This window comes from Siphateles boraxobius, unplaced genomic scaffold, assembly GCF_051911475.1.
Source record: "Siphateles boraxobius isolate OS27281-9 unplaced genomic scaffold, OSU_SipBor_1 7, whole genome shotgun sequence".
Taxonomy (NCBI): Eukaryota; Metazoa; Chordata; class Actinopteri; order Cypriniformes; family Leuciscidae; genus Siphateles; species Siphateles boraxobius.
The window spans coordinates 9,367,037-9,392,105 of record NW_027509197.1 but is presented as its reverse complement, the minus strand read 5'-3'; the positions used below and the strand labels follow the sequence as shown (position 1 = coordinate 9,392,105).

The following is a 25,069-nucleotide window of genomic DNA, read 5'->3' as shown; positions in this document are numbered from 1 at the left end:
TAAATGAGTCCAGTAACTGGGATGTTAGGATGAATTCCTGGAATAAAGCAGCTCACTGAAGCGTGTGGAACTGTGAGTTAATGAGTGTGAGGGGTTAACGTGGAACACTTATTACAGCCATGTTCGTTAAGAAGAGCTAATAAACGTGCCATGCCGGCTCTTTGTGTGCAGATAAAGCCGCCTGTCATATAGATATTGTTTGGAAAATATGTGCAATGCTAAATATACTTCATAAGTGCCAGTTTTATTTTGCCTGATAAAACACACATGCTTGCTTCCAATGAGCAGTATCCATATATATCCATATGAACAGTGCGTTATACATTGTACACAATCCTGTCTTTTTAAAATGTCATATCTATCTGTCTGTCTGTCTGTGTAGTTATATCTATCTATCTGTCGTTCCGTTCTGTCATCGATCTATCGATGTCTCGTTCTGTCATCTATCTGTCTGTCCGTTTATCTCTCTGCCTTATTTTAATACAAACTGTAATAATAGATGATGCATCATTTCCAAATCAACAAATAATGAAGTTAATGTACTTAAAGACAACAGTGTCAGTAAAGAGCTTGAAAAAATATGACGCGTAATGCGTGAAGAAAAATATAAAAATCAAGGCACGTCAGAACAGAAGATAATATTTTTACCAAGTATCATTTCTAGTCCTGAAAAAAAAAACACACACACACGATAAGAACTTACTGTGGTGAAAATTATTTCGAAGAGATTGACAGAATTATTCGGCATAACCGAACTCTTACTTTTCACACTTTTACTCGTGCAGAAAACTCCCAAAAATTGCAGAAGCGTCCATATTTGAGGAACATGCCCTACTGTACTTGGCTATATTGACCATTTAATGAGAAACATTGTTTGTGACCACGTGTCAACAAAGATGTATTAACATGAGAAATGAACTAGTTAATCAGTTCTTCAGTGAAATTCTATTTTATTCTATTTAATAAGTAAGTGTCCATATGCTATAAGTACAAATGCTTAACAAAGGCTTTTTCCTTGTGTGTTTCTGTCTGTAGCTGTGCATTAACGTGGTGAATGAGCGTATCCGGCAGTTCACAGCAGAGGTGCTCTTCCAGCAGGAGCAGCAGGAATGTCTGCAGGAGGGGGTTGCCATGGAGACGCTACGCTCCCTCGGCAACCAGACAGCGGTGCTGGACTTCTTCTTCCAGGTACACAGTCGTGACTTTCCGAGAAAGCTTTTTCCCCACCCCGATGCTGTTGACCCTGTACAAGAGCTCCTCTGTTGTCTCTTTAATCGCTGGTGCTCCTGTCTCTTCATTTACTGTCTCCGTAACGGATGCCCCCGCTGACTCTATTATAAAGGCCAACACGCATCCAGGCGCATTGAATTCCCTTAGGCGTCGCAAAGATGTAAAAAAAGCCCATCTTTTAGACTATAACTTTATTAGCCGTTTGTCAGATGCGACCATTTTATGAGTCATGAAATGACTTCTCTCTTTAGTCGAGAGTAAGTGACTTCTTTTTTTTTTTAATCAACTTTAGGTTTAAATTTATATTATAAATGTATAAGGGAATTTTTATTTATTATGTCCTGTAACTGGTCAGCATTCCTTTTTTTGCCATGCTTATTTATTTGTATTGTATTTTATTTTTTTGTACTTTTGTTTTGCATTTTGTTTTGTGCTTTTAATATTTCATTTTGATTTGTGTTTTTTGTTTTGTTTTGTGCTTTTGTTTTGCTTAATGTTTTGTTTCGTGTGTTTTTTTTTGTATTTTTTTTTGTATTTTGTTCTGTTTTTTTTGTTTGTTTTTTTTTACTATTTTTTTTAAATGGTCCTGCAGTGTGTCAAATACATTTTTAAAGATGGAATTATAGAAATACAAATACTTATAACGTATTATAAAATTGAAAAATGTTGTAATAGTGAATTTTTCACATACTAGTTTTAGATGAAGTATGTCATAGGCCACAGGGCATGTAAACTATTGGATCAAAGTATTTAATGTCATCTACTCGTTTTACCGTAGTAGAAAAAAAATGTATGGCAACATCATCATACTTTTCCAAGTATATACAAGATCTTCCATACAGGTCTTATGTTTGGAGCAGTCGTGGCCTGAATGTTAGAGAGTCAGACTCCCGGGCGTGTGTGTGTGCACTAACTTGGATGGGTTAAATGCAGAGGACAAACTTGAGTATTGGTCACTATAATTGGCCTTCACATGTCACTTTCACTTTATGTAGGCCTGTTTCTTTTGAGTGACTTAAAATAAGGAAAATAGGAACAAAAAACACACTCAGCTTTGTTTGTTTGTGCTATCAAGATTTTTTTTTACGAATTGGTCAATCCTTCCATGCTGCAGTCAGATGTATGTACAGTGTGTACATATACACTGTACTTACGTATATAGTATAGTATGCTATAGTTTCATGTCTCTTAAAGCACTCTATAGTCTTTTTCTTCCCTTATAATAAAATAATAAATTCAACTCATGCTTCATTTTGAAATAACTGTGTAATAAGCTGGTACAGTCAACCAGTCGTTATCATAAAAATAATCCCTTCAGGCTAAAGTTAAATTTTTGATCACATTTGAGTTTATTTTACGCTTTTGACCATGCTACAGTACATTATTCCTTTCTCATTTTACCGCAATAGCCCTCAGTGTAAGTGTGTGTGTGTGTGTGTTACAGAAGCCTCAGGGTTTGCTGTGCATCATTGATGAGGAGAGTCAGTCCCTCAGGCCATGTGAAGTCAACCTTTATAAGCGAGTGCAGATCCAGCTGGATTCCTCCTGTACGGACGCCGTCTCCCTCACAACCAAGGATGGCAACGGGAACCCCCCACCCAAAGACCAGGGCCCATCGTTTACCGTCAATCACTACGCCGGCAAGGTGGGTTACGGGAAACTGCGAGTTCACACATGCTCATGCTGAGTTCACAGTCATGTGCTTAGTCAGGGACTCGCACACAAACACAAACCCATAGTCACACACTTCTGAGAAGTCTTCCGGAGAGTCAACACGCTGTGTTATGCTGAGTGTGAGGGCTATTATTAGGGGTGAACTCTAACTGTGAACTGTGTGTTTGTGTGTCCTATATTGCAGATGACCTACGACCTGACGGGCTCACTGGACAAAAACAAGGATGTTCTTCCCCAAAACATCTTGTTTGTTATGAAAAGTAAGGATTGGGAGTTTTATGCTATTTTCAACCTGTTGATGTTCAAAAAATTGGACCAGGGTAACCGCATCTCCTATCAAAATCTGTACTGTTAAACATAGTTTATTGTAATAACAAACGAACTATTCTGCCCAATATTTGTTTGTGCTGCACTTATTAGAGTATCAGGTTGCTTTCCAACATTCTAACTCTAGACTGTTAATATCAGTAGTGAATCAAGTCTTTTATGACACAAATGTAAAGCGTTCAAAATCAGTCACTTAAGCTGTTCCAAGTTTGTAGCGTCACTTTTAATTAACATCTAGTTAATCCCCCAACAACTGTAATCTTAACATCCGTACCTGCTGCAGTGCATTTCCTGGAAGTCTTGACATTCCACCTCCTCTCCCCCACGTTCAGCTGGTCAGAGGTCGACATGAGGCAGGAGCGTGTGCACACGTTGAGATCTGAACGGGGCACTGTTATGTTGTTTGTGAGGTTGTTCATGGGGGATGGTGTAAATGAGGGGAGACAATTAGCTCCGGCGCCTAGCGTAATTAAGCTCCAAACGTGTGTAGCCTTGTGTTTATTTTCTCTCTCCATCGCTCTCTTCCCCCCTGTGCAGCAAGCGAGAACGTGCTCATCCATCAAATGTTCCAGTGTAAGCTGACTCAGACGGGCTCATTGGTTCCCCACCACCAGCGGATGAAGCTTCGTGGGCCCAAAGGCACTTTGCTTAACAAGAGCACTACACTAAATCCTGCCAGAGATGCCAAGAAATACGTGGAACTGAACAAGGTACTTAATACATAACAGTGGAGCCTTCACAGCCTATTTACACCAGTTTCATTTTTAACATGCTTATTTGCAAAGTATTTTAATTGTATATAATTTTTTAAATTTTTTTTAATATAAAATAAATACATATTTGTGTACATTTATATTTGTATAAATACATTTATTATTATTTTATAATAAAATATTTGTATTTGTTTTTATTCAAATATATATATATATATATATATTTAAATATTTTATATAATATTTTATAAAATTATATAGAATATTATTTAGTTAATAAAACAACAAATAAAACAACATTTTTAGAAAATATTTATGCATTTATTTATTTGTTATTTTCTTTAAACATTTATTGCAGCATATTTTATATATTTATGTTTTGATGTATGTATTCATTTATTTATTTAATTGCATAATTTATATTTGTATAAATACTTCAGGTATTTATTTAAATATTTTTGTAAAGTAATTTTATTATACAAATATGTGTTTTATTTAGTGTTTTGGAGCTTATTTAGTTCAATGTACTTATTGTGTTCAGGTTGTATTGTAAAACACTTGCTGCTATTAAGATGTGATACGGGTAAGGTTAGGGACAGGACAGGTGTGGTGGTATGGGTCGGTTTAAGGGTGGGTTAGGGGGTAAGGGAAGGGTCTGTAATTACAAATGTATTTACATAAATTAATTACAGCTGTAATTACAAGCAGGTATTTTTAAAATATTAGTACACTGTAAAAACATGTATGTACACAATAAGTGCATTGTATCAAATTATACATTTTAATGTTAGTATATAGTAGTTAAAGCCACTTAATATTATTAACAAAAAAATGCATAAATATTTTATTAAAGTATTATTATTATTATTATTAACTTGTTTATTTACTTTTTTTATTATTGTGACAATAGAAATAGTGATTTGTTGAAATAATGAAGAAAATTCAGCATCGGATTTGATGTGAATTGTTTTGCTGCGGAAAAGATTCCACGTTTCTTGGGATATTCAATAATAGAATTAACCAATACTTTTTGTTTTGCGTCATTTGGTCACACCAGACGTGTGAACAGACCTTTGTGTACTTTGTGTCGTGTGTATGTGGGCTTCCCTCCATCCACTATGACGTGTTTCTGAACTAGCGCTATGTTTGCACTCCGTGTAACTTCACAATCCTCCACAAATGGACACAGTGGCGATCATACACCACATGACTACAAGTCGGACATAGTCCATGACCAAACAAACCGTGCCTTTTCCCGGGCCAATTTATTTTTAGCTTATCGAGCCTGTACTAGGAAGTGACCTAAATTAGACACCGTTACCCCAAATACATTCTGTTCATTGATCAGCTTTCCACATCCAGATATCCCATTCAGAGAAAACACAGGGCTTTAACCGACCACGTCACACCAGGCACAAACACACACACACAAATGCGTCACTCGGGGTGTTTGTTCTTCATTTCTCAGTCACCCTCCTCCCTTTCCTATACTCGCAGTCTGTTTTTCTCTCAGACTGAGTTTGTGTTTCTGCGACGTGCTGTCAGTCTCTCGTTTCACTCTTTCTCTGTCACAGGCAGCAGCTCTGAGCTCATTTCTAGGGTCAATCTCACAAAAACATGCCAAAATTCATCACGAAACCATAAGAAACAATCTGAAATGAACAAATACTACCATGCAGTTGTAGAAACACTTAACAAATTAAATAATAAATCACAGTATAGTAATGAGAACGTAACCCTGTATGTCATTCAGTAAAGATTATATTCTACCGTCTTTAACAGGCGTCTCCAACTGAGAGTCCAGAACTGTTTTGTAAAAAAAAAAAGTTAAATTAAAATCAAAATGTATGTGTGTATAATGATTATTTGGTAACACTTTCGTTTAGGGTCTAATTCTTATGCTTATGTAATGCTTATGTTATTAGCATGCACATTATTAGGATATTGGCTGTTTATTAGTACTTATAAAGCACATATTAATATTCTGCGTGACAATATACTACGTCCCTTAATGCTAAATACTGTACCTAAGACTTAATAACTACCTTATTAACTATTAATAAGCAGTAAGTCATAATTAATAGTTAAACATTAGTGAGAATTGGATCCTAATCTAAAGTGTGACAGGTTGTTTTATCTGCTTTGCAATTTTAATGTCACAGCAACGTGTACATTAATAAACTGCCAGATTAAGGACCATATAGAATTCAAATATGTTTGTGAATATTAGCTATTTTACAACTTTGCACATGTCTTATCCAATCATAATGTATTGTACAGAGCCTGCATTTGGGGGGAAAAAGCATACATTTCGTTGCTACGAATTGCAATGTTATTGTTTTTTTTAGTTTGATCTCTCCTTTGAGATATATCATGGCCATGTTGTAGTAATTTGTTCCCTTGTTTTAGACAAATTTTAATAAACGTGGGAATGAATTAGTAAAATGTGGCCACAATTTACCCAAAACAAGGGAACCGCTTAAAGAATTGGCCACAAATGAATAAGTCATGGGAACGTTCAGAATAACTATTTTTTCTCCCCCATGTCATGTGTATTGCTGTTTTGAGTCTTTTGTTAATAGTTTATAATGTGACGCAACTGTTTTTACCCTCAGTCTTTTTGAATAGTCTTATCTCTTGGGATCCATCAAATTTCAAACAAAATGAGATGAAGTACCTTGCGTTTGTAAAGTCTACAATTTACTGTTATTGAAAAAAATAATTACTACATAGTTTTGTAATAAATAAGACATTTTTGGGTTAAATTTCCATCGCAATATCGTGATAGTCATATTCTGATCAAAGCAAACAGTGGTCAAAAATGTCCTTGATTTTCTTTATCGAAAATAAAATTTTTTATTATGATTTTGCGGTGAAATTTAACCCATACATTCTTGAGATACATCCTCTAATACTGCCTTTTATCAATCAAATTTGACCCTCGCTTTCTTCTCTTTTGTCTTCGCTTCTTCAGTTCCTGTCTCTGTCTTTTAATCGTAAATGCCATCTCTCCTTTCCTTTTCTTCTGTCAGTAGTCAGGTCAGTGCTGTAATGTGTGTGTGTGTGTGTGTGTGTGTGTGTGTGTGTGTGTGTGTGTGTGTGTGTGTGTGTGTGTGTGTGTGTGTGTGTGTGTGTGTGTGTGTGTCACCGTCATCGTGTATATGAGCTGTCTAATTGGCACAGTCTTATATAAGACACCCAGTATGTGAGCCACTGGCACCCCTGGTTACTCACATACCCTGGTTACACTCTTACATAAGCAGTAATTCAGTTCTCATAGAGTGACTGGGACAGTAATATAAAGTAACATGATGTGATCCTACTGCAGTTTGAAACAGAAAATCATCAATGAGTGGTTTGGTTTGACTTTTGATGAAAGAAATGGGATGAAAAGATTTTATTTTACTTTCTTTTAGAGTGTGTCCTGAAAATTTAGCGTGGTGATTGGTGTTTTCTGGGAATCAGGGCACCCCGAAGAGATTTTGATTTAAACCAGCAGTTTGCTGCGAAATATAATCATTTTCTTTCCTACTGAGTGGCTAAATGACTGAGCCGTGTCATCAGTGTCTGCCCTTTTCTACCAGAACAGCTGTTTGACTGAAGAAAAACAAACTGTTCCTTTTTACACTGCACAGTGTGAGCCAGGTTTGTTTTTAAAGCAATGTTATATCACTTTTAATTGACACTTGAGAAAATATATTTTGATTCTGACACCAGCTGTACTGAAAAGAACAGATAGTTGTCCCAACATGTTTGTCTTATGTCAGCAGATCAGTACTGGGAGAACAAGCCAACGGGCCTGAAATTGCTCTGCCTTAGTATTATTACTTTTTAATATCTGCATTCATGCATTTGGTATATGATTTGGTGTATTGCATTTAAGGTAAATTTTGATCAGCATGTGTGTTACAGCATATGAACTAAACCCATGAACTTGGCAATTCTAATCCATAAGAGTAAGATTTTTATTATTATTATGCAAGGACACATTAAATTCATCCAGTTTACAGTAAATACACTTATACTGTTGCAAAAGTAAATCTGTTTCAAATAAATGTCTAGTTCAGTCATTTAATTCTATAGGGCGCAGACTGATAGGTCCTTTACATCCAATCTTCAAGCAATCACATCATTACCACATGGCACACGCTGATTGGCCTCTACCGATTCTGCAGCCAATGAGATTGCTTGCTAAACATTTAAAGTGGACCTATTATGAAAATTTAAATTTTACAAGGTGTTTGAACAAAAAAGTGTCCAATGTGTGTACACCCCCCCCCCCCCCCCCCCCTAACGGTAAAAATCCCCCACTCTTTTTTGAATCCCCATAAATCATAAGCTGTGTCTCAGAACAAGCAGATTATAGCATTTGTGACATGCTCAATATATATCTCAGAACTTTAGACTGATATGGCTTTAAAATGCATGCAGATAATAAACTTTCATGATAATGAAGAACTGCAATGTCACGTGAGCGGGACCGTGATAGAGATGATAATCAAAACCAAACAGATGTTTTAGTTAGTGGGAGAGTATCTGAGGCACAAGCTGTAAAGGCTCAGCCCTCTTCTGGAAAGCGAGGTGGGAACGAGCGACAACCATCCAGTCTCTCTTGTGAAGCCAACACGGAAGTGAATTAAACTGCAATTCATCGACTGGCCACTAGAGACAGGCTCCAAAAGGGAGTCAATTCCATATTCTCCCCATGTTAAAATCAAGGGTGTAATCCATCAGCTGGAAACTGAAGCCTCGCGGGGGCCGCCATTGTAGCAGAACTTCACCTGCTGTTAGCATTCCATTGACTCCCATTTTGGCGTCACTTTGACAGCGAATAACTTTACATCTGAGGCGTCCAAAAACTTAATTTGTTTGACTTAATTATTTATTTCTAAAGAAACACGACAATGTATAAAAGGCTCCATTACTTTGTATCTTACGTTATGGCCCTGTAGAAGCCGTTTTTGTTAAAAACAGGCTAACGATTGCGTCATAACCACACAACTTTGTTGCACAATAGAGACATTACCGTATAGACAGGAGGAGAAGCTCGCAGGCAATCGTTTACTGTCTATGAGGCAATCGGGGGGACATAGAGGCATAAAGTCAAGGGAGAAGCCCATAGATAGAGAGTCCATAAAAACAACGGGACAAAATATTTCAAAAACGTTTGAGGAATTAGGTGATTCAGATTTGTATTGGCACAGCTACTAGAAGATGTACAACTGTCAGACTGCCGTCACGCTCAGTTTGAGCCTGCACAGTTGCTCAGCCATCAGACAGGAAGTGCAATAAACGGGCTTCAGTCTTCTCCGTTAAAATCAATGGGGTCGTGTGTCCATTTCTTTTACTGTCTATGTTTAAAATGGCCAACTTTACAGCAGAAAAATACATGTTAACCGCCTGGAACAAAAATTGTTTTTGGTCTATATAGCTATTTTTGCCCTTCATGGCAACTCTGGGGGGGCTGATTTTTCTTTTTTTATAACTCATCCCTTAAATGTCTGCATAATTAAGGGGGTGGCCACTTGAGTGACAGGTGGATCGCCGCTGCTGTCACTGCTAGCCGTTAGTCTGCTGTCTGTTAGAGTCACGTCACCTCAGCTAATTTCAGCCGCTGAACTTGACATCTCTGCAGTGTTTGTACTTTTTTTGGGATTATTTCAAACAGTTTAGTACATTCATTACTTCGCCCACGCCGTTGGATTCCGTCGTCGTCGAGTATCAAGAGAACAACCAGCACTGTTTTCCTGTGAACATGCACTCATGGATGTCTGACAATTTTGTTGCTTTTTGGAGTATTCATTTAAAAAGGCTACACTCGTTCTGCGGTACCTTTGCTCTCACGGAACAGATAGACTATATATGCTTATTTAACTTTTCAGTGTTAAATAAAAAGTACCGTCAGATGAAATCCTGCAGGTGTCAGTGCTTTCTCTCCGTCCATGCAATATATGCATATCCTTGAATGACCGTGTATTTCTAGCGCATTTTACTTGAACTTCTAATCTAATATCTATGTTTTGACCCATTTGAGAGGCAGCCAAAATCAAAATTTAAAATGGACTGAATAAAGCTCTCTACGAACTTGACGTGCAATGCCTCGCTGACTGTCATGTATGCACATGAATCACTGTCTTTCACACATACATGCGCTCAGATCAATATTGTGAGTTACTGCATTATACATTTTTAACTAGCAGAATCATAAAGCATTATGACACACAAAGTCTCACTTTTAGCTATGTCTTTTAAATATTATAGTATTTCTAAGGGCAAAAACATGAACTATTGGCTTAACATCATCAAGTCAGCTGTCACTTTAGCGCGAGGTTGCACACTTGGCACAGCACTTGCAACGGTACTGCCAGTAGCATATAGCATTAGTTCCTTAGCCTGAGCTAACTCGGTCACGTAGAGCTAGGTGGGCGTGGATTCAGCACCCAGGCACCTTAGCTCCACCCACGTCCCGCCTCTACCCATTTTCAGTTATGCAGGAGTGATGCGAGGCCAAGATGGCGACGGCTAGCTCCGCCCACCTTAGGCTTCAAAAATGCTCTTCAGAAACCTATAGGTGACGTGACGGACACTACGTCCATATTATTGGGTGGGAAGCAGCAGCTCATTTGCATTTAAAGGGTCACTCCACCCATTTGCATTAAGAGGTCCATTGTTAGACAACCAGTCATACTATTGAATGGTCGTGCAACATTCTTTCATTTCCCCCTGAGACGAGAGAAATCTACTATTTACCTTTTTCACTTCCTCCTACAATGACGCAAAAATCGTCATTTGACGTCATTGTAGGAGGAAGTGTAAAAAGGGGGGATTTCTGTATAGACTACAAGCACAAATTCCCACCCTTTCAAACCCGCCCATAGGGGGTTGTGCCTAATGCGCTAACAGAGCTATCACAGATCAGTGGGTGGGACTTCACTTGCAGATACTGAAAGCAATATCAGCCATCTTGTTTATAAGCTAAGCTAACAAGCGCTGTGGATATAGGAAGTTACGACAATGACGGAAGAAACTAAACATGATATGGAATAGAGGATTTTGAAATTCTGCTGCTCGAATCCGCTGTTCGTGGCTATCTTTACGAGCCGCAATATAGTGAAGAGCAGCTGAGGCTGATGGAGGATCAGGAGGCGACTGCCTGTCGCGGACGAGGAGCCCGGACTGGGTCGAGCTGAGGCGGGCTGCTGGTGCGTGTGCTCTCGCTGTGCGCTACGGACACAGATAGAGTCCGTCTGCTGCAGAGAATTTCAACGATCGCAATTTCTCCTGGACGAAATCTCTGAATCAGACGACCACACGGACGTTTGTGTTGTGATGTGAACCATCCTAGTTTCGCCTGACTGAACATCCAGGTATCATGCAATAATTCACCATATAGAAAGAAATACAAACGAGTAATTCACTAATGAGTTTACCAATGTAACGGGGTTCGTTGTTGTGGGAAGAAGGAGGCTGGAACCGGCGAACATTTGAACGTTTTAATAGTAAAATAAACAAATACAAAACAAAAGTATAAGCCAGCTGGCCACACACAACAGAAACAAAACATAAAATCAGGCCTGTTCCTTTTGTGCTTCCGCTCCTCCGTGAGAGATATGAGACCGCTGCACAGGTGTCATTCATTATCACTCGCGTCGTCCTCTCACGTCCCTCGCCCTCGTCCTGCTCGCCACAGCCAACTAACTAGACATTTTTTGTGAAATGAATTTCAAACTCATTTGGCAGCTAGCCTTCTTGAAGACGGAAGAGTGATTTCTCTGATGTTTGCGCTGTTCTGGATTAGTGGGAGTGGCTTGCGGAGCTGTGGCTTGCGGAGCTGCATTGTGGGAGTTGTTGTCTTACATACAAATGCGCCCCAAAGTTATTTTCTGTCTTTTCTCGGTCAAGAGGGCACCAAATTCAAAATTTCTTTTACATTTCGACTACATATATAGCCCACTTTCAATAAAGATTAATGTTGAAATGGGTGGAGTGACCCTTTAAAGATTCATGCACGAAAACAGCTTGTCTTCGCTTCCACTCAAAAATGGGCATTTACAACATTGTATAATAAATTATCTGTGGGGTATTTTGTGCTGAAACTCCACAGACACATTCTGGGGACAACTGAGACTTGTATTACATCTTGTAAAAAGGGGCATAATAAGTCCCCTTTAACATTGCTGTATTCATGAATATGAGGGGTTTCATGATTTAAATATTGTTCTTTTGATCTTTTGTACTCATCAAAGAATCCTGAAAAAAGTATAGTTTTCAGCAAAAATATTAAGCAGCTCAACTGTTTTCAACATTGATAATCATAATAGATGTTTCTTGAGCAGCAAATCAACATATTAGAATGATCTCTGCGTGTGTATATTCACTTAGTCCACGCCTCTGGAACAAAATCTGCATGAATCTCACTGTATTTCATGAATCATGATGTTCAGATTCACCACAGACAAAGAATCGGAGACATAGTTGTAAATTAACTATAATTAAACAGTAACTGCAGTCTATAGTGACTTACAGTGCGTTATTTTCCCAGAAAAGACCCCCTTCAGGGTTAAAAGGGCACAATAATGATATAGCAGAACTATGATGCCGGTAACTTTCCAGTTTCTGAGTCACCTATGGTTCAAATTAAATTAGCTGATTTTAGTATTTTAGTATTAGTGACCCAGATCCATTAAACCATTTGAACTCAATTCCCACAAATGACGTGACTGTGATCCAAGTAGAGATTCAAGTACAGGACGTACTGTATCAGGATTATGAGGATGACCTGTGCTGCTTTGTATTATGACCTATTGACAAAGGGGAGCCCATAGACATACTCAGCCTTTAACAGAAATAGTGTCGTCAGTATTTCTCTTCCGGGTGAATATACAGAAAACTGTGTGTATTTTATTATGCATGTGTTTTTGTTTGTTTGCTCTTGCATGATTCATTCATAGCTCTTACAACTCAGTTGCCATGCCAACATAATCTTTAAAGGGCATGAAGATGAATAGTCAAATCTAGAGTACATCTCCTTCCTCTCTCTTCCTCCCTCTGTGTCTCCTGATATACAAGCAAGTGGCCTTGCTAACACTAGAGCCATTCTTAAAAATAAATGAATGTCATTGCAATAACAACATAACAATGAAAGTAGCACATAGCACAAGCACACTTTAAGCAAAACATTTCACAAAAAAATAATAAATGTATAAATGAAAAGTGGGACAACATATCTGGACTCTTTCTTGTTAAACGTTTACTGGATGTTCTTAGTTAATGTGATGAACTAAATCTCTGTGAACTTGAGAAGAACTGACTGTTTTCTTCTACTAGTGCTACCTTAAAGGAACACGGCAACTTTTTGGGACTTTAGCTTATTCACCGTATCCTCCAGAGTTAGATAAGTCCATACATACCATTTTCATCTCCGTGCGTGCTGTAACTCTGTCTGACGCACCCACCGCTAGCCTAGCTTAGGACAAAGACTGGAAGTAAATGGCTCCAGCTAGCATACTGCTCTGAATAAGTGACAAATTAACACCAACATTTTCCTATTTATATGTTGTGTCATGGTCATATGAGACACAGGCATATTTAACCGTATACATACTGGGAACTATATTCTCAGAAGGCGAGGCACTGCTACTTGGGTGGAGTGATTAGCGCAACACTCTGAGCGAACTCTCTGCTCCTCACCATGGCGCGTCTCAGGTGCTGCGAGCAAATCACTCCGCAGTGCTTCGCCCTTCTGAGAATATAGTTCCCAGTATGTATACGGTTAAAATATGGCTGTGTCTCATATGACCTTGTTATTTGTACACGCTGACTATACAAATCACAACATATAAATAGGCAAATGTTGGCGTTATTTTGTCACTTATTGGGATTAGTATGCTAGCTGGAGCCATTTACTTCCAGTCTTTGTGCTAACCTAGGCTAGCAATAGGAGCGTCAGATACAGCACGCACGGAGATGAAAAGGGTATGTATGGACTTATCAAACTCTGGGGGATACGGTGAATAAGCTGAAGTCCCAAAAAGTCGGCGTATTCCTTTAACACCAACTGATTTTAACCCTATAAAGCCTACGTATCATATTTAATGCACACATTTCTACGGTCTCTAAATTATCAGCATGATCAACATAAAAAAAAAAAAATTTTTTTTTTACACAATCTACTACATGCCTTCTTTCGTCTGATTAATAGTTTATGAATTTTAGCAAAAAAGTATAGGTGTTTATATATTTTTGTAGGGGAAAAAATCTTATTGAATGTGAGTATCGAATATGATACATCAGGCTTTTGAGGCCTTTTGCATTGCATTATATGTTGTTGTTTTTTCCCCCCACAATAAAAACTACAGAGCTTTGGTCATAAAAATTAGCATTATACTAAGACATTATTGAGAGATAAAGAGTGACAGCTGATATATCTATATCCATTTTTGGGCAAGTAGTCCGCTGTACTTTTATGAAGATCTCAGTAGTATATTTCCATCCGAAGTTGAAAATTTAACTTATGCTTAATATCGCATAAAACGTTTGCGATTAAATCCATGTTTGCATCCCAATGTGTTCAAGAGAACAAAATCATCACTTCCTGGGATATTGACGCAAAATATCTAATACAAATTTAAGTTGCTGCAATAGGGGAAGCTACTGTGGCTCTTTTTTCCCACATCACATCTTCCTACATCAGACTTGTGTCTCAGAGCACGCAGATGAAACGCAGTCATGTTATCTTGTGTTCGGATTCTTGGTTTTTGGGAATGCAATCATGTTCGACAGTCCTGGAAGGGAATTAAAACAAATCATTTTGATGACAGACTTCGGCTCAGACATTTCAAAATGATCAAACCAAGTTTCGAGATGCTGTGTAATGAAATCGGTCCCCTGGTTAATCCAATCACATCCTCTATTGAGGCAAAGTCTTTTTTTGTGCATGGAGGGATTTATGCAGGAAATGTGTTTCCACCGTAGTTTGTCTTTTTATCGGATAAAAATTGATATACATACCAAATATGGGACTCAAGAAAAAACACATGCAAACTTTTTTTAGATTTTGAAAAATCTACTTGAAATAAACTTCATATAAAGGTTCATATGGAAGCTTGTTTCCGCCACAGAATAACATTTTAAGTTATATATTAAACTCACAATTGGGACATTTTCTCACAATTGCGAGTTTACATCTCGGTGATTTCGAGAGATGTTCGAGAGAATTTCGAGATATAAAGTCTGAATTGCGTGATTTAAAGTCTCAATTGCCTGCAAGTTAGAATTGCAAGATATAAACTAAATTCTGACTTTTTTCTCGCAATTCCGACTTTATATCTCGCAATTCAGACTTTATAACATGCAATTCGGACTTTATTACACGCAATTGCAACTTTATATCACGCAATTCTGACTTTATAACATGCAATTCTGAGTTTTAACTCGCAATTCAGACTTTTTTTCTTGCAATTGCCACTTTATATCACGCAATTCTGACACTTTCTAAGTTATAAAGTCAAATTCTAACGAAAAAAAGAAACGACTTTTTTTCTCAGAATTGCAAGTTTATCTATTACTTGCTTGTTATAAAGTCAGAATTGCGAGACATAAACATGCAACATGCAAATGAAAAAAAGATTTTTTTTTAACGAATTTCAAGTTTATTTCTCGCAACTGCGAGTTTATATCTCACAATTCTGACTCTTTTTACCTTTTTATTTTTTATTCTGTGGCGGAAACAGAGCTTCCATAGGTTCATGTCATAAACTGTTCCATTAAATGTGTTTCTAAAAAATAACATGTTTCTTTTTTTAGTTTAATGTGTCAGGCTTTACAAGGTTAAGTAAAAAGAAAAGGGATTTTAGTTAGTGGTAAATAAAGTTGGATGGATGGATGGAATAAAAGTCTTATTTGTATTTGCCTCTGCAGCTCCTGAAGAAGAAGGGAGCGACGTCCTTCTTGCAGAGGCTGGAGCGTTGTGGTCCAGTCACTTTGGCAGTGCAGCTCAGGGTAAGTCCACATTAGACCCACTACCAGCTCCCAAACCTGACCTGATCCAACCCAGCCCATCCAGATGTTCATCACACTCCATGGATTTAAATTCCTCTTTCCAACAGCATTGGATCTCATTATAAAGCCTGCAGATTCACAGCACAAAAAGTTGCCTTGCATCTAAACAGTATAAATCTGCCAGGAAGACATCTCAAAGGCCCATGTGTTTGTGGTTTGAACAACAGTAGAAGTGTTCCAGTGTCCTGCCGGTCTCACAGGCCCAGTGTGGGTTGTGGGGAGGAAGGATTTTGGCCTGCTGATGTTTTAGCGATTAGGGTGGGTGATTGTAGAGGGTATTTGATTCTGTATGAATGAACAGCAGGCTCACTGTTACTGTGCGAGAGAAAAGCTCACTGATGTCTTCAACACACCGTCACTGATCTCATATGTAGAGATGGAAACATTTTAATGTATCATAAAATTCAATACAAATAATCCTATTTATATATAACAAACTTTTGAACAGTAGTGTATGTCCACTGTACTGTTAAGATTCAAGAAGCTTTAGATCCTTCACAAAACATTGGCTTTTAGATGGTTATTTATTAGTGCGATTTGTAACGATTAATCATGATTAATTGCATCTAAAATAAAAGTTTGTTTACATAATATATGTGTGTGTACTGTGTATAATTATTTTGTATATATAAATACACACACATACATGTATATATTTAAGAAAAATGTTTATATATATATATATATATATATATATATATATATATATAATATGTATAGATGTATACATGCAAATATTACATGCAAATATTTCTTAAATGTCTGTATATATATATATATATATACACAACATAATTATACACAGTACACACATATATTATGTAAGCACAAACTTTTATTTTGGATGCGATTAATCGTTGCCCAGCACTATTATATATTTTGCTTTAGTGTGCCAGTAAAAAAATAAAAATAAAATACATTTTATATTTCCAAACATTCCTTTTGGTAATTTTGTAATCCACTGAGATTTTTAAAATCTTAAACCAAAAGACATAAAGATTAAGATATTAAAATACGGACATTCACAGAGCATCATGAACCTCACTTTATTCATGTCCCTGATGTTTTCAACGTAAACTCACACACCTCTCCCTTTCTACCAATGCAAGTGTCCCTTTGTAACACACCTCCCTATTAAAATAACGTCATTTTCTTGTGCACATACAGACATGTTCTCGCTTTAATCATGACCTCATTCTCATGCCAGTGGAATGCAGGTATGTGTTCATGCTCACAAGCGCTAAGACTAATTGACCTGATTTCATACCCTGTTTGTGCACCAGGAGATGTAAGGGGTAATGCAGGGGTTTATGGGAAGAGCACGCAGTGTTCCTGTGTAATCTGTTCCCTCTGTTCAGGGATGATTACATCATAAAGAACATTCGATGCACACCGTTCGCACAAACACATGCGTTATTTATCCATGCCTAAATAGCTCCCAGACGAGAGCGGTAGAAGAAGCAGGAAATCCTTCAACTATAATAAATAACATCTAAGCCAATGTGTTTTTCATTTGCGTTCACCCTCACGGAAAGATGGAACAGTCGTAATTGGCAGCTTTTTTTAGTTTGTCTTTGAATGGCTTATTGTACAGTATGTTATGGCCTGCGGCGCAGTCTTTCCAGTCTCGTTTCTGTCGGCTGGCGTCAGTAGAAATGTCACATGACGATAGCAGGCTCATTGCCGACCGTGCTGACACAGCACATGCTCATATGCCTATGACATCATCATTTAGATCCAGCTTTTTGGGGGTTTTACCTCGTAAGTAAAGTATGGCCACACGGAATCTGCATGTGCAAAGCTCCTCAGAAACTTCAGCAGATTTACACATTCTACACATCCATCACAGTTTATTAAATATTTTATCTAATTTTATTGTACTTTCCGCTACTAATATAAATAGTTTTTTCAGCTCTATTTAAAGCCCTGTGTAGCCCTGGCCTCAAGAGGTGCACTAGTGACTGACGCTAGAGACTGTGGTCTTTTGCATCCATGCTAGTGCGCTCGCCTCCCATGCCAGAGATGCTGGTTCACTCAGAGTTAAATGCCTGTGTTCGCGCTTGCTTCATTCAGCTGTATGCATACGCTAACTGTTCGCATCCAAACTGTTGTATATTTTGGGCTTGACTCATTTTTAACCATAGTTAAGGAAATATTTCACCTGAAAATGTAAATGAACTCTCTCTCTTGGGGTTCCAAATGTTGCATTCCTGTAGCTCAAACAGTAGAGCATGGTGCTAGCAAAGCCAGGGTTATGAGTTTGAACCAGTAAATGTAAACTGATAAAGTATATTTACCTTTAATGCAATGTCACTTTAGATAAAATCATCTTCCAAATGCGTAAATTTGACTGATTTTGTATACTGGCCGCTCTTTTCCATATACTGATTGTGAATAAGAATCTGGACTTTTAAGTTCCAAAGTGACAAAAAAAGCAACAAAACAAAATGTCTATACAACCTATGCACAATATTTCAAGTCACCTGAAGTCGTGAGTCACATGCACAGCATTTATGGTTCAGTTAATTATTTATTTGTATTTTTTTTGTCATTTCAGAGCCTGACAGCTCCAGTCCCCATTCCTTTTCATTATATGGAAAAGACTGGCCTGTACATTTATCATTTATTCTCCTTTTGTGTTTCACAAAAAAGAAAATAATAATAATTTGAGCAAGTAAATGATGACAGATTTACAATTTTTGACTGAAGTATTTCTTTAAATCCATTCTACAGGTTTTCTCCCATAGTTAGTGCAGATAATGAAAAAAAAAACAAAAAAAACCTGGTTTGGTTTGGGCCTTCTCGTAAGTGGTGACAGATGGTAAGAGGAGGATGCACCACGACTTATGTTGCTACAAAAATGGAAGCAAACAGAGTCATTGAGCCAAACTGGTCCGTCTGAATGTAACGTCATGTAAACAACAGCTTCACCTGTGTTTTTCTCGTGCTCTGTCTCGTTCCAGAACTCTCTGTGTGAGATTACCAGTAAGCTGCAAGCATGCACGCCCCACTTTGTCCAGTGCGTCAGGCCCAACAACGGCGGAAAGCCTGATGTGTTTGACAGCTTCCACGTGTCCTCACAGCTCCAGTATGTGGGGGTTCTGGAGATGGTCCGCATGATCCGGTATGGATACCCGGTGCGACTGTCTTTCACCAGCTTCCTGAGCAGGTGAGATCCTCAACCCCTCAATTAGATGCTGTTGTGAGTTGTAAGGTACTTTCCACGACTAGGGTACAAATAGGTGTCCCATTACTGTTTTAAGCTGTAAAAGCACACATCCCATGTTCTTTGGACTTCTATTCATCAAAGAATCCTGAAAAAAAAAATGATTCACCGTTCCACAAACATATTAAGCAGCACAACTGTTTTCAACATTGATAATAATGTTTCTTGAGCAACAAATCATCTTATTAGAATGATTTCTGAAGGACCATGCTACACTGATGACTGGAGTAATGGAACGTATTTTAAAATGTAATATTTCACAATATTACTGTTTTACTATATTTTTAATCAAATAAATGCATCATTGGTGAGCATGAGAAACTTTGTTTAAAAATACTAAGAAATCTTGCTGACCCCAAACTTTTTAACAGTAGACTAAGCTATTATCCACGGTAAAACTAGCATAGCATGAACAGTAGCTAGATTTAAATGTATCAAATATTTGTACTCCCATTTAAATGGATAATCTTGCCACCTTTCCACCTGAGTGGTCTTACATTTCTGCTAGGGCTGGATATCATTTGAATTTTGATTCTGATTCTGCTTATCGATTCCTGATTTCGATTTCAATAAGGTAAAACAAAAAAAAAAAAACTGGGTATCTTTCACATTTATTCTAAGTCTGCAATTGCAAAACATTTAATTGTAGCTGAATACCATGATCAAAAATAGGGCTAAAGTACGGTGGCCGAGAGAGCTCAACGTGCTGCGACTGAAGAAAACGCATGCAAATAGAAAAAAACCCGCAAATTAAAGTCCCTGTAAAGTCAAAATTAAGTATGTGTTCTGACTTTGTCACACCACAGAAAAATGTGTTATTAGCCACCCAGCCAAATTTGAATGATAAAAAAAGCCGGCAAGTACATAAAATAAGCTATCAAAATCTTGGAAAAATGAGCAGTAGTCTCTGCTCTCAAACGCTGGGGAGTGTCCGCGTGTTGTCGGCGCGATGGGAGGATGAAGGCCGAGGCGTGAGATAGTCGGTTCGGCCCCATTCACCAGTAACAGCGGATTATCAGTGAATCACAATTGTCTCCGACGAAAGTTTATAAAACTATCCCGTGTAAAATTATCATTACAGAGGCGGGTGTTTGCGGTTATCCTCAGCTCTCCCTCAAGGTGTCTCTTCACAAAATGAATCCATCTCTTCTTGATGTGATCGTTTTTCGGAAATGTAAATAAGAACACCGATCTGTTTTGTACGTGACCGCATCCAGGTAGTAACTTACGCATTTCCGTGATGAACGCATAGCTAGCTAGCAAACTGTAGGCTTTAGTAACTAATAATACTGACAGTTACTCGCGATTGAGCGTATTGTTAGGGGAGGGGCCAGCCTCGGTGGCTCCAGTGCGTCATCAAGTAGGGGCGTGTCCAGGAGCTCAGGCACTGCAGTGCATCATCAAGACCCCATTTTAGCTCCGCCCAAATAATCCGGAACACAGCAATGATGACAAACTGTTTAACGGTCTAACTCCACAATCAGTGCTCGAAGTGGGGCGGTACTCACCGGTACGCAGTACCGGCACTTCTACATTTTACTCTTAAGCGTACCTGCACTTTTTCTTCCGTACCGCTACTTCTCGCTTGTAGCCGGTACTCGACCACTGACAGAAAAGGCGCCAGTGTCACGCCCGTTGATAAACTTCGTTTGGATTGCGTATGCAGTGCGTATTTTTTCCGCACCCATGTTAACAGGTTCGAGCTTTCACACAGCATGCGCATGCGGTCCGTCAATACACTCCTGGTGCTGTGCGTATACAGCAGTGCAGAGATCGTTCCGAGTCTATTTTTGCTGTGCTGCACGCAGTGAATTAAAGTGACAGCTCATGGTTCGTGGTCAAAACACAGATTGACATGAAAATATAATAATCTCACCATAAATGCATTTAATTAAATAAAATGTAGTAATCTAAATGTATTTTTGGACTTGCAGGCTTGGAGGAGTTCCGTTTTCGCACGCACGTGCACACACGCATGACTTGTTTTAATACATTTATGTTGTTAGTAAATAACAGTTTTGTTATAAGTTTTGTTTTTCACTGTAGAAATCTCAAATGTCATGATTTGCCAATGCAAGGAGAGTACCGGCACCTTTCTTTTCCCACTTCAAGCACTGTCCACAACTCAGTACTTCTCAGTTCACAGTTTTTTAGAATTGCCTTTACAGGGACTTTAAGAAAATATCTTCTTCAGTTTTACAACACATGTGTGCTCCAAAAACTCACAACACAACCAAATACAGAAACACACTGCAAAAGTTCTCAACACAACCAAATACAGAAACGCGCTGCAAATAGAACAGAACACTACAGAAATGTTTCCAGGGGACCCCAATAAGTGACGAACCCGGCTGGGACATGCCCATACAGCTCAGTCTATTTTTTTTGGGGGGGGGGGCGGCATAACATACAGAGATGGCATGTTTCTGACATATAACTTTGTATAGCCTACAATATGTTCCATGTCATCAGAATACAAATGAGAAAAGAAGACTTAACAGTGAGCTGAAAACTGAAGTCCCCACTGAAGTCGAGGGTTTTGCCCTTCGAAGGGAGTAGGGCATAGGGATGCTTACGAGCCATAAACATGTCCCAGCCAGGTTCGTCACTTATTGGGGTCCCCTGGAAACATTTCCGTTGTGTTCTGTTCTGTTTGCTGTGCGTTTCTGTATTTGGTTGTGTTGAGAACTTTTGCAGCGTGTTTCTGTATTTGGTTGTGTTGTGTGTTTTTGGAGCACACGTGTTGTAAAACTGATGAAGATGTTTTCTTAATTTGCAGGTGTTTTTTTTTTCTATTTGCATATGTTTTCTTCAGTTGCAGCAAATTGACACTTACGCAAGGAACTTTTGCCTATGGTTTAAAAAATACCATAGCAAAAACAACTAGCCTAACTAATATAAATGTCAAGCATTATTAAAGATAAGTAAACACTCAGTAAATAAAATAGAACAAATAAATAAATTAGCAACCGCACAAATAAATAACACTGATCAAAGATACGATTGAAATATTTTTTTAAAAGATTTTCAGGTATTCAGGTACAGAAATTGTGATCAAATATAAAATAACACTGCAGTTTATAAATAAAATATATATTACAAATATAGTTACAAAAGTTGTTCAGTCAAGAACAGCGAGTGAATTTCCTCTGTCTTTTGTGATTAACATTATTATAGAGATGCGGCAGGAATATTAGGCTGTTGTCACTTTAAGAGCTGCACATGCATTTTCTTTGTCAACTGTTTACGTTGAATTAAGACATAGCTGACTGTGTTAACGAGGATATTTTGACCTTTTTGTGTGTATTTGTCCATTCAAATGCAATAAGACGTGGAAGAGAACTCAGTTCAGTATCGATTTTCGATTCCCAACCCTAATATCTACTGTATCCAACCATTTCAATCAAATTGCAGTATAATATCATACTTGTAAAATAGTGTGCAATGGAAATTAAATAAAAAAAATACCATTTAAAAATATAAATAATAAAATAAATAATAACAAATAGAATATGTTAAAGGTGCTCTAAGCGATGTCAGGTGACGTCACTTCTTGTTGACGTACGAAGTATTGTCAAACAAAACGGAGGCTAGCTAGACCCTCCCTCCTGCTCATCCACACACGAATCCCCCAAATCCTCCTTGTCGGTGATTGGCTGGAACAGTTTGTTATGTTTCGTGGTGCGGGTTAGCTCAATTTGTTTTGTTGCCGTTTGTGGAGCCTGTGGTGTCTACAGAGACCGTGTTTTTTTTTTTTTTTACAGTGTGTTCAGGGGACAGGCAACTGGCGGATAGTGAGGAGATGTTTGCTGTATGTGACAAAAAATGTTTTGGCCTAAAAAGCGTATTTTGTCGAATTTTGATTGTTCATTTTATTACTGTAGTGTAATAAATGTCACCTATTAAGAAATGTGGGGACCTCTCCTAGAGTCTGTTTTTAAATCAAGCAGTTCATATCCTGAGTATGTTTCCCATGAGGATCATATATATATATGTATATATATATATATGTATATATATATATATATGTATTACGTAGAGACTAACTGAGGTCAGGCTGTCTGTTAAACTCTATTTCTGTGGACGTATATTTATGTTTCTATACGCTCAGCACAAGAGGTTTTTTAATCCATTTCTGCTGCCGGGTCAAATGAGGTAAAGCGGCATTCCACTGGAAATATACTGTAAGTGCACTTTCTCAGATGCTGATATGAGTCTGCCTGACTCAAGCTGTCTGCACTATATGCTCTAGATGGGCTTTCAGTTCAACTGAGGTGAAGTGGAAAGTACAGTATATACCGTGTGTGTGTGTGTGTGTGTGTGTGTGCGTGCGTGTGTGTGTGTGTTTGTGTGTGTGTGTGTGTTTAGGTGCAGAGAGCAATGACTAGGGTGTGACACTGGTTTCACACCATGATTAATGGCTATAGGCCTCAGTGGGAATGTGTGGTTTCTTTTTTTTTTTGGAGTGTCCAGTTTTTCTGATGGGGTGTTAATGGGGCAGTTTTGAAGAGGATGAAGTGTGCTCGGATGGGTCACCCTGATCTCAGCTAAACTTCACGTGACTGGAAGAAAGAGGAATAGAATAAAGCATCAAGGAGAAAGATTGGAAATTGGATTAAAAAAGGGGGCAGGATGTAATTTCAAGAAATCTTCCCCATGCTTTTCACAATGTAAAAAGAAAAAGATAAAAGCGCAAGTGAAAATAAAAGAGAAGCAGGCTGTTCCCTTTTGTCAGGCAAGGGTTCAGCGTGACTCTTGAGTTCATCTTCCTCGGGAACACAGTGCCTCATCTTCATGTCATACTGACACTTTTAGAATAGGCTGTTCCTGCTCTTTGCACAAACCAGGATTTATTTCAGCGCTGGAGAGGCTCATAAAGTCCCCACTCATTTTATTCCTATATCACCAACTTTTAAACTTAACTTTTGTCTGAAGTTCACAGAGAGGTAATTAGAGTTTTATGTATTTCCTATTAAAACAGGAAATTTAGTCAGGACCAAGGAATTTTTGTTTTGTTTGTTTTTTTACATCACATCCATGGACATGATTTGCCTTGCTAATGCTAGTCAGACTGGCAAGCGTTATTTGGCATTATTTGCCAGCGTCTAATTTGTACAGTGCATGATGCATTATCAATATTTTTGCAGAATTTTTTGGGTGGAGGGTAGGCTGGGGGTTGTGCGTGATGATGGGGGGCACCAAGGCTGGGGGTTGTGCGTGATGATGGGGGGCGCCAACACTGATCTTGCATACCCCTCAGCGAATGTGCAGATGCGCCCCTGGAATGGGACATTTTCAGAGTTATTTACCTCTAAAGTAATTTTAAGAGTTTTTTCACAAAGCTTGAGTTTTTTCCCAAAACTTTATTTACGTGATCATTTTGTCATAGCAGTGTTGATTGGTTGCTAGCAAAGCATTTTATGTTGTCAGAAATTTATTTTGAAAGACAAATCAATGTATAATGATGCTTTTGTCTTTGCTTTATTTTTAGTCAGTGCTGTCAATGTTAACGCCAGCAAAAGGATGACAGAAAAAAGGATGCTAAATATTTTTAACGCGCTAAACTGAAAAAAAAATTGCATGCTTCAACGCATTAAAAATATTTAGCGTCCTTTTTTTCCCGTCATCCTTTGGCTAGCGTTATATTATATGATAACGCTCTTATTCATGAAAATGCTTTTAAACCATTCAAGCGCGACAAGTCACAAGAGAACTCGCTGTCTATGAATGTCCTGTTTATTTGACAAACACAAACACACGACACATAGAAAGACGCGCGCCAGTATCCTGCACACAGACAGCACGCTAGAATCAAGTTCTCTCACAATTATGCCAAACT

The 25,069-nt window shown here is 38.1% G+C and overlaps 1 protein-coding gene across 5 annotated transcripts in view; it reads left to right on the top strand.

Annotated features, from left to right (window-relative positions):
- The window catches only part of myo16 (myosin XVI), a 227,951-nt gene that overhangs the window by 154,582 nt on the left and 48,300 nt on the right, over positions 1-25,069 (top strand). For all 5 annotated transcript variants that reach the window (XM_077216645.1, XM_077216647.1, XM_077216643.1 and 2 more), the window contains exons 22-27: positions 1,036-1,188; positions 2,675-2,875; positions 3,089-3,164; positions 3,769-3,941; positions 15,864-15,944; positions 18,968-19,173. In XM_077216645.1, the coding sequence (XP_077072760.1) occupies positions 1,036-1,188; positions 2,675-2,875; positions 3,089-3,164; positions 3,769-3,941; positions 15,864-15,944; positions 18,968-19,173 (890 nt within the window). The remainder of the gene's footprint in view (positions 1-1,035; positions 1,189-2,674; positions 2,876-3,088; positions 3,165-3,768; positions 3,942-15,863; positions 15,945-18,967; positions 19,174-25,069) is intronic.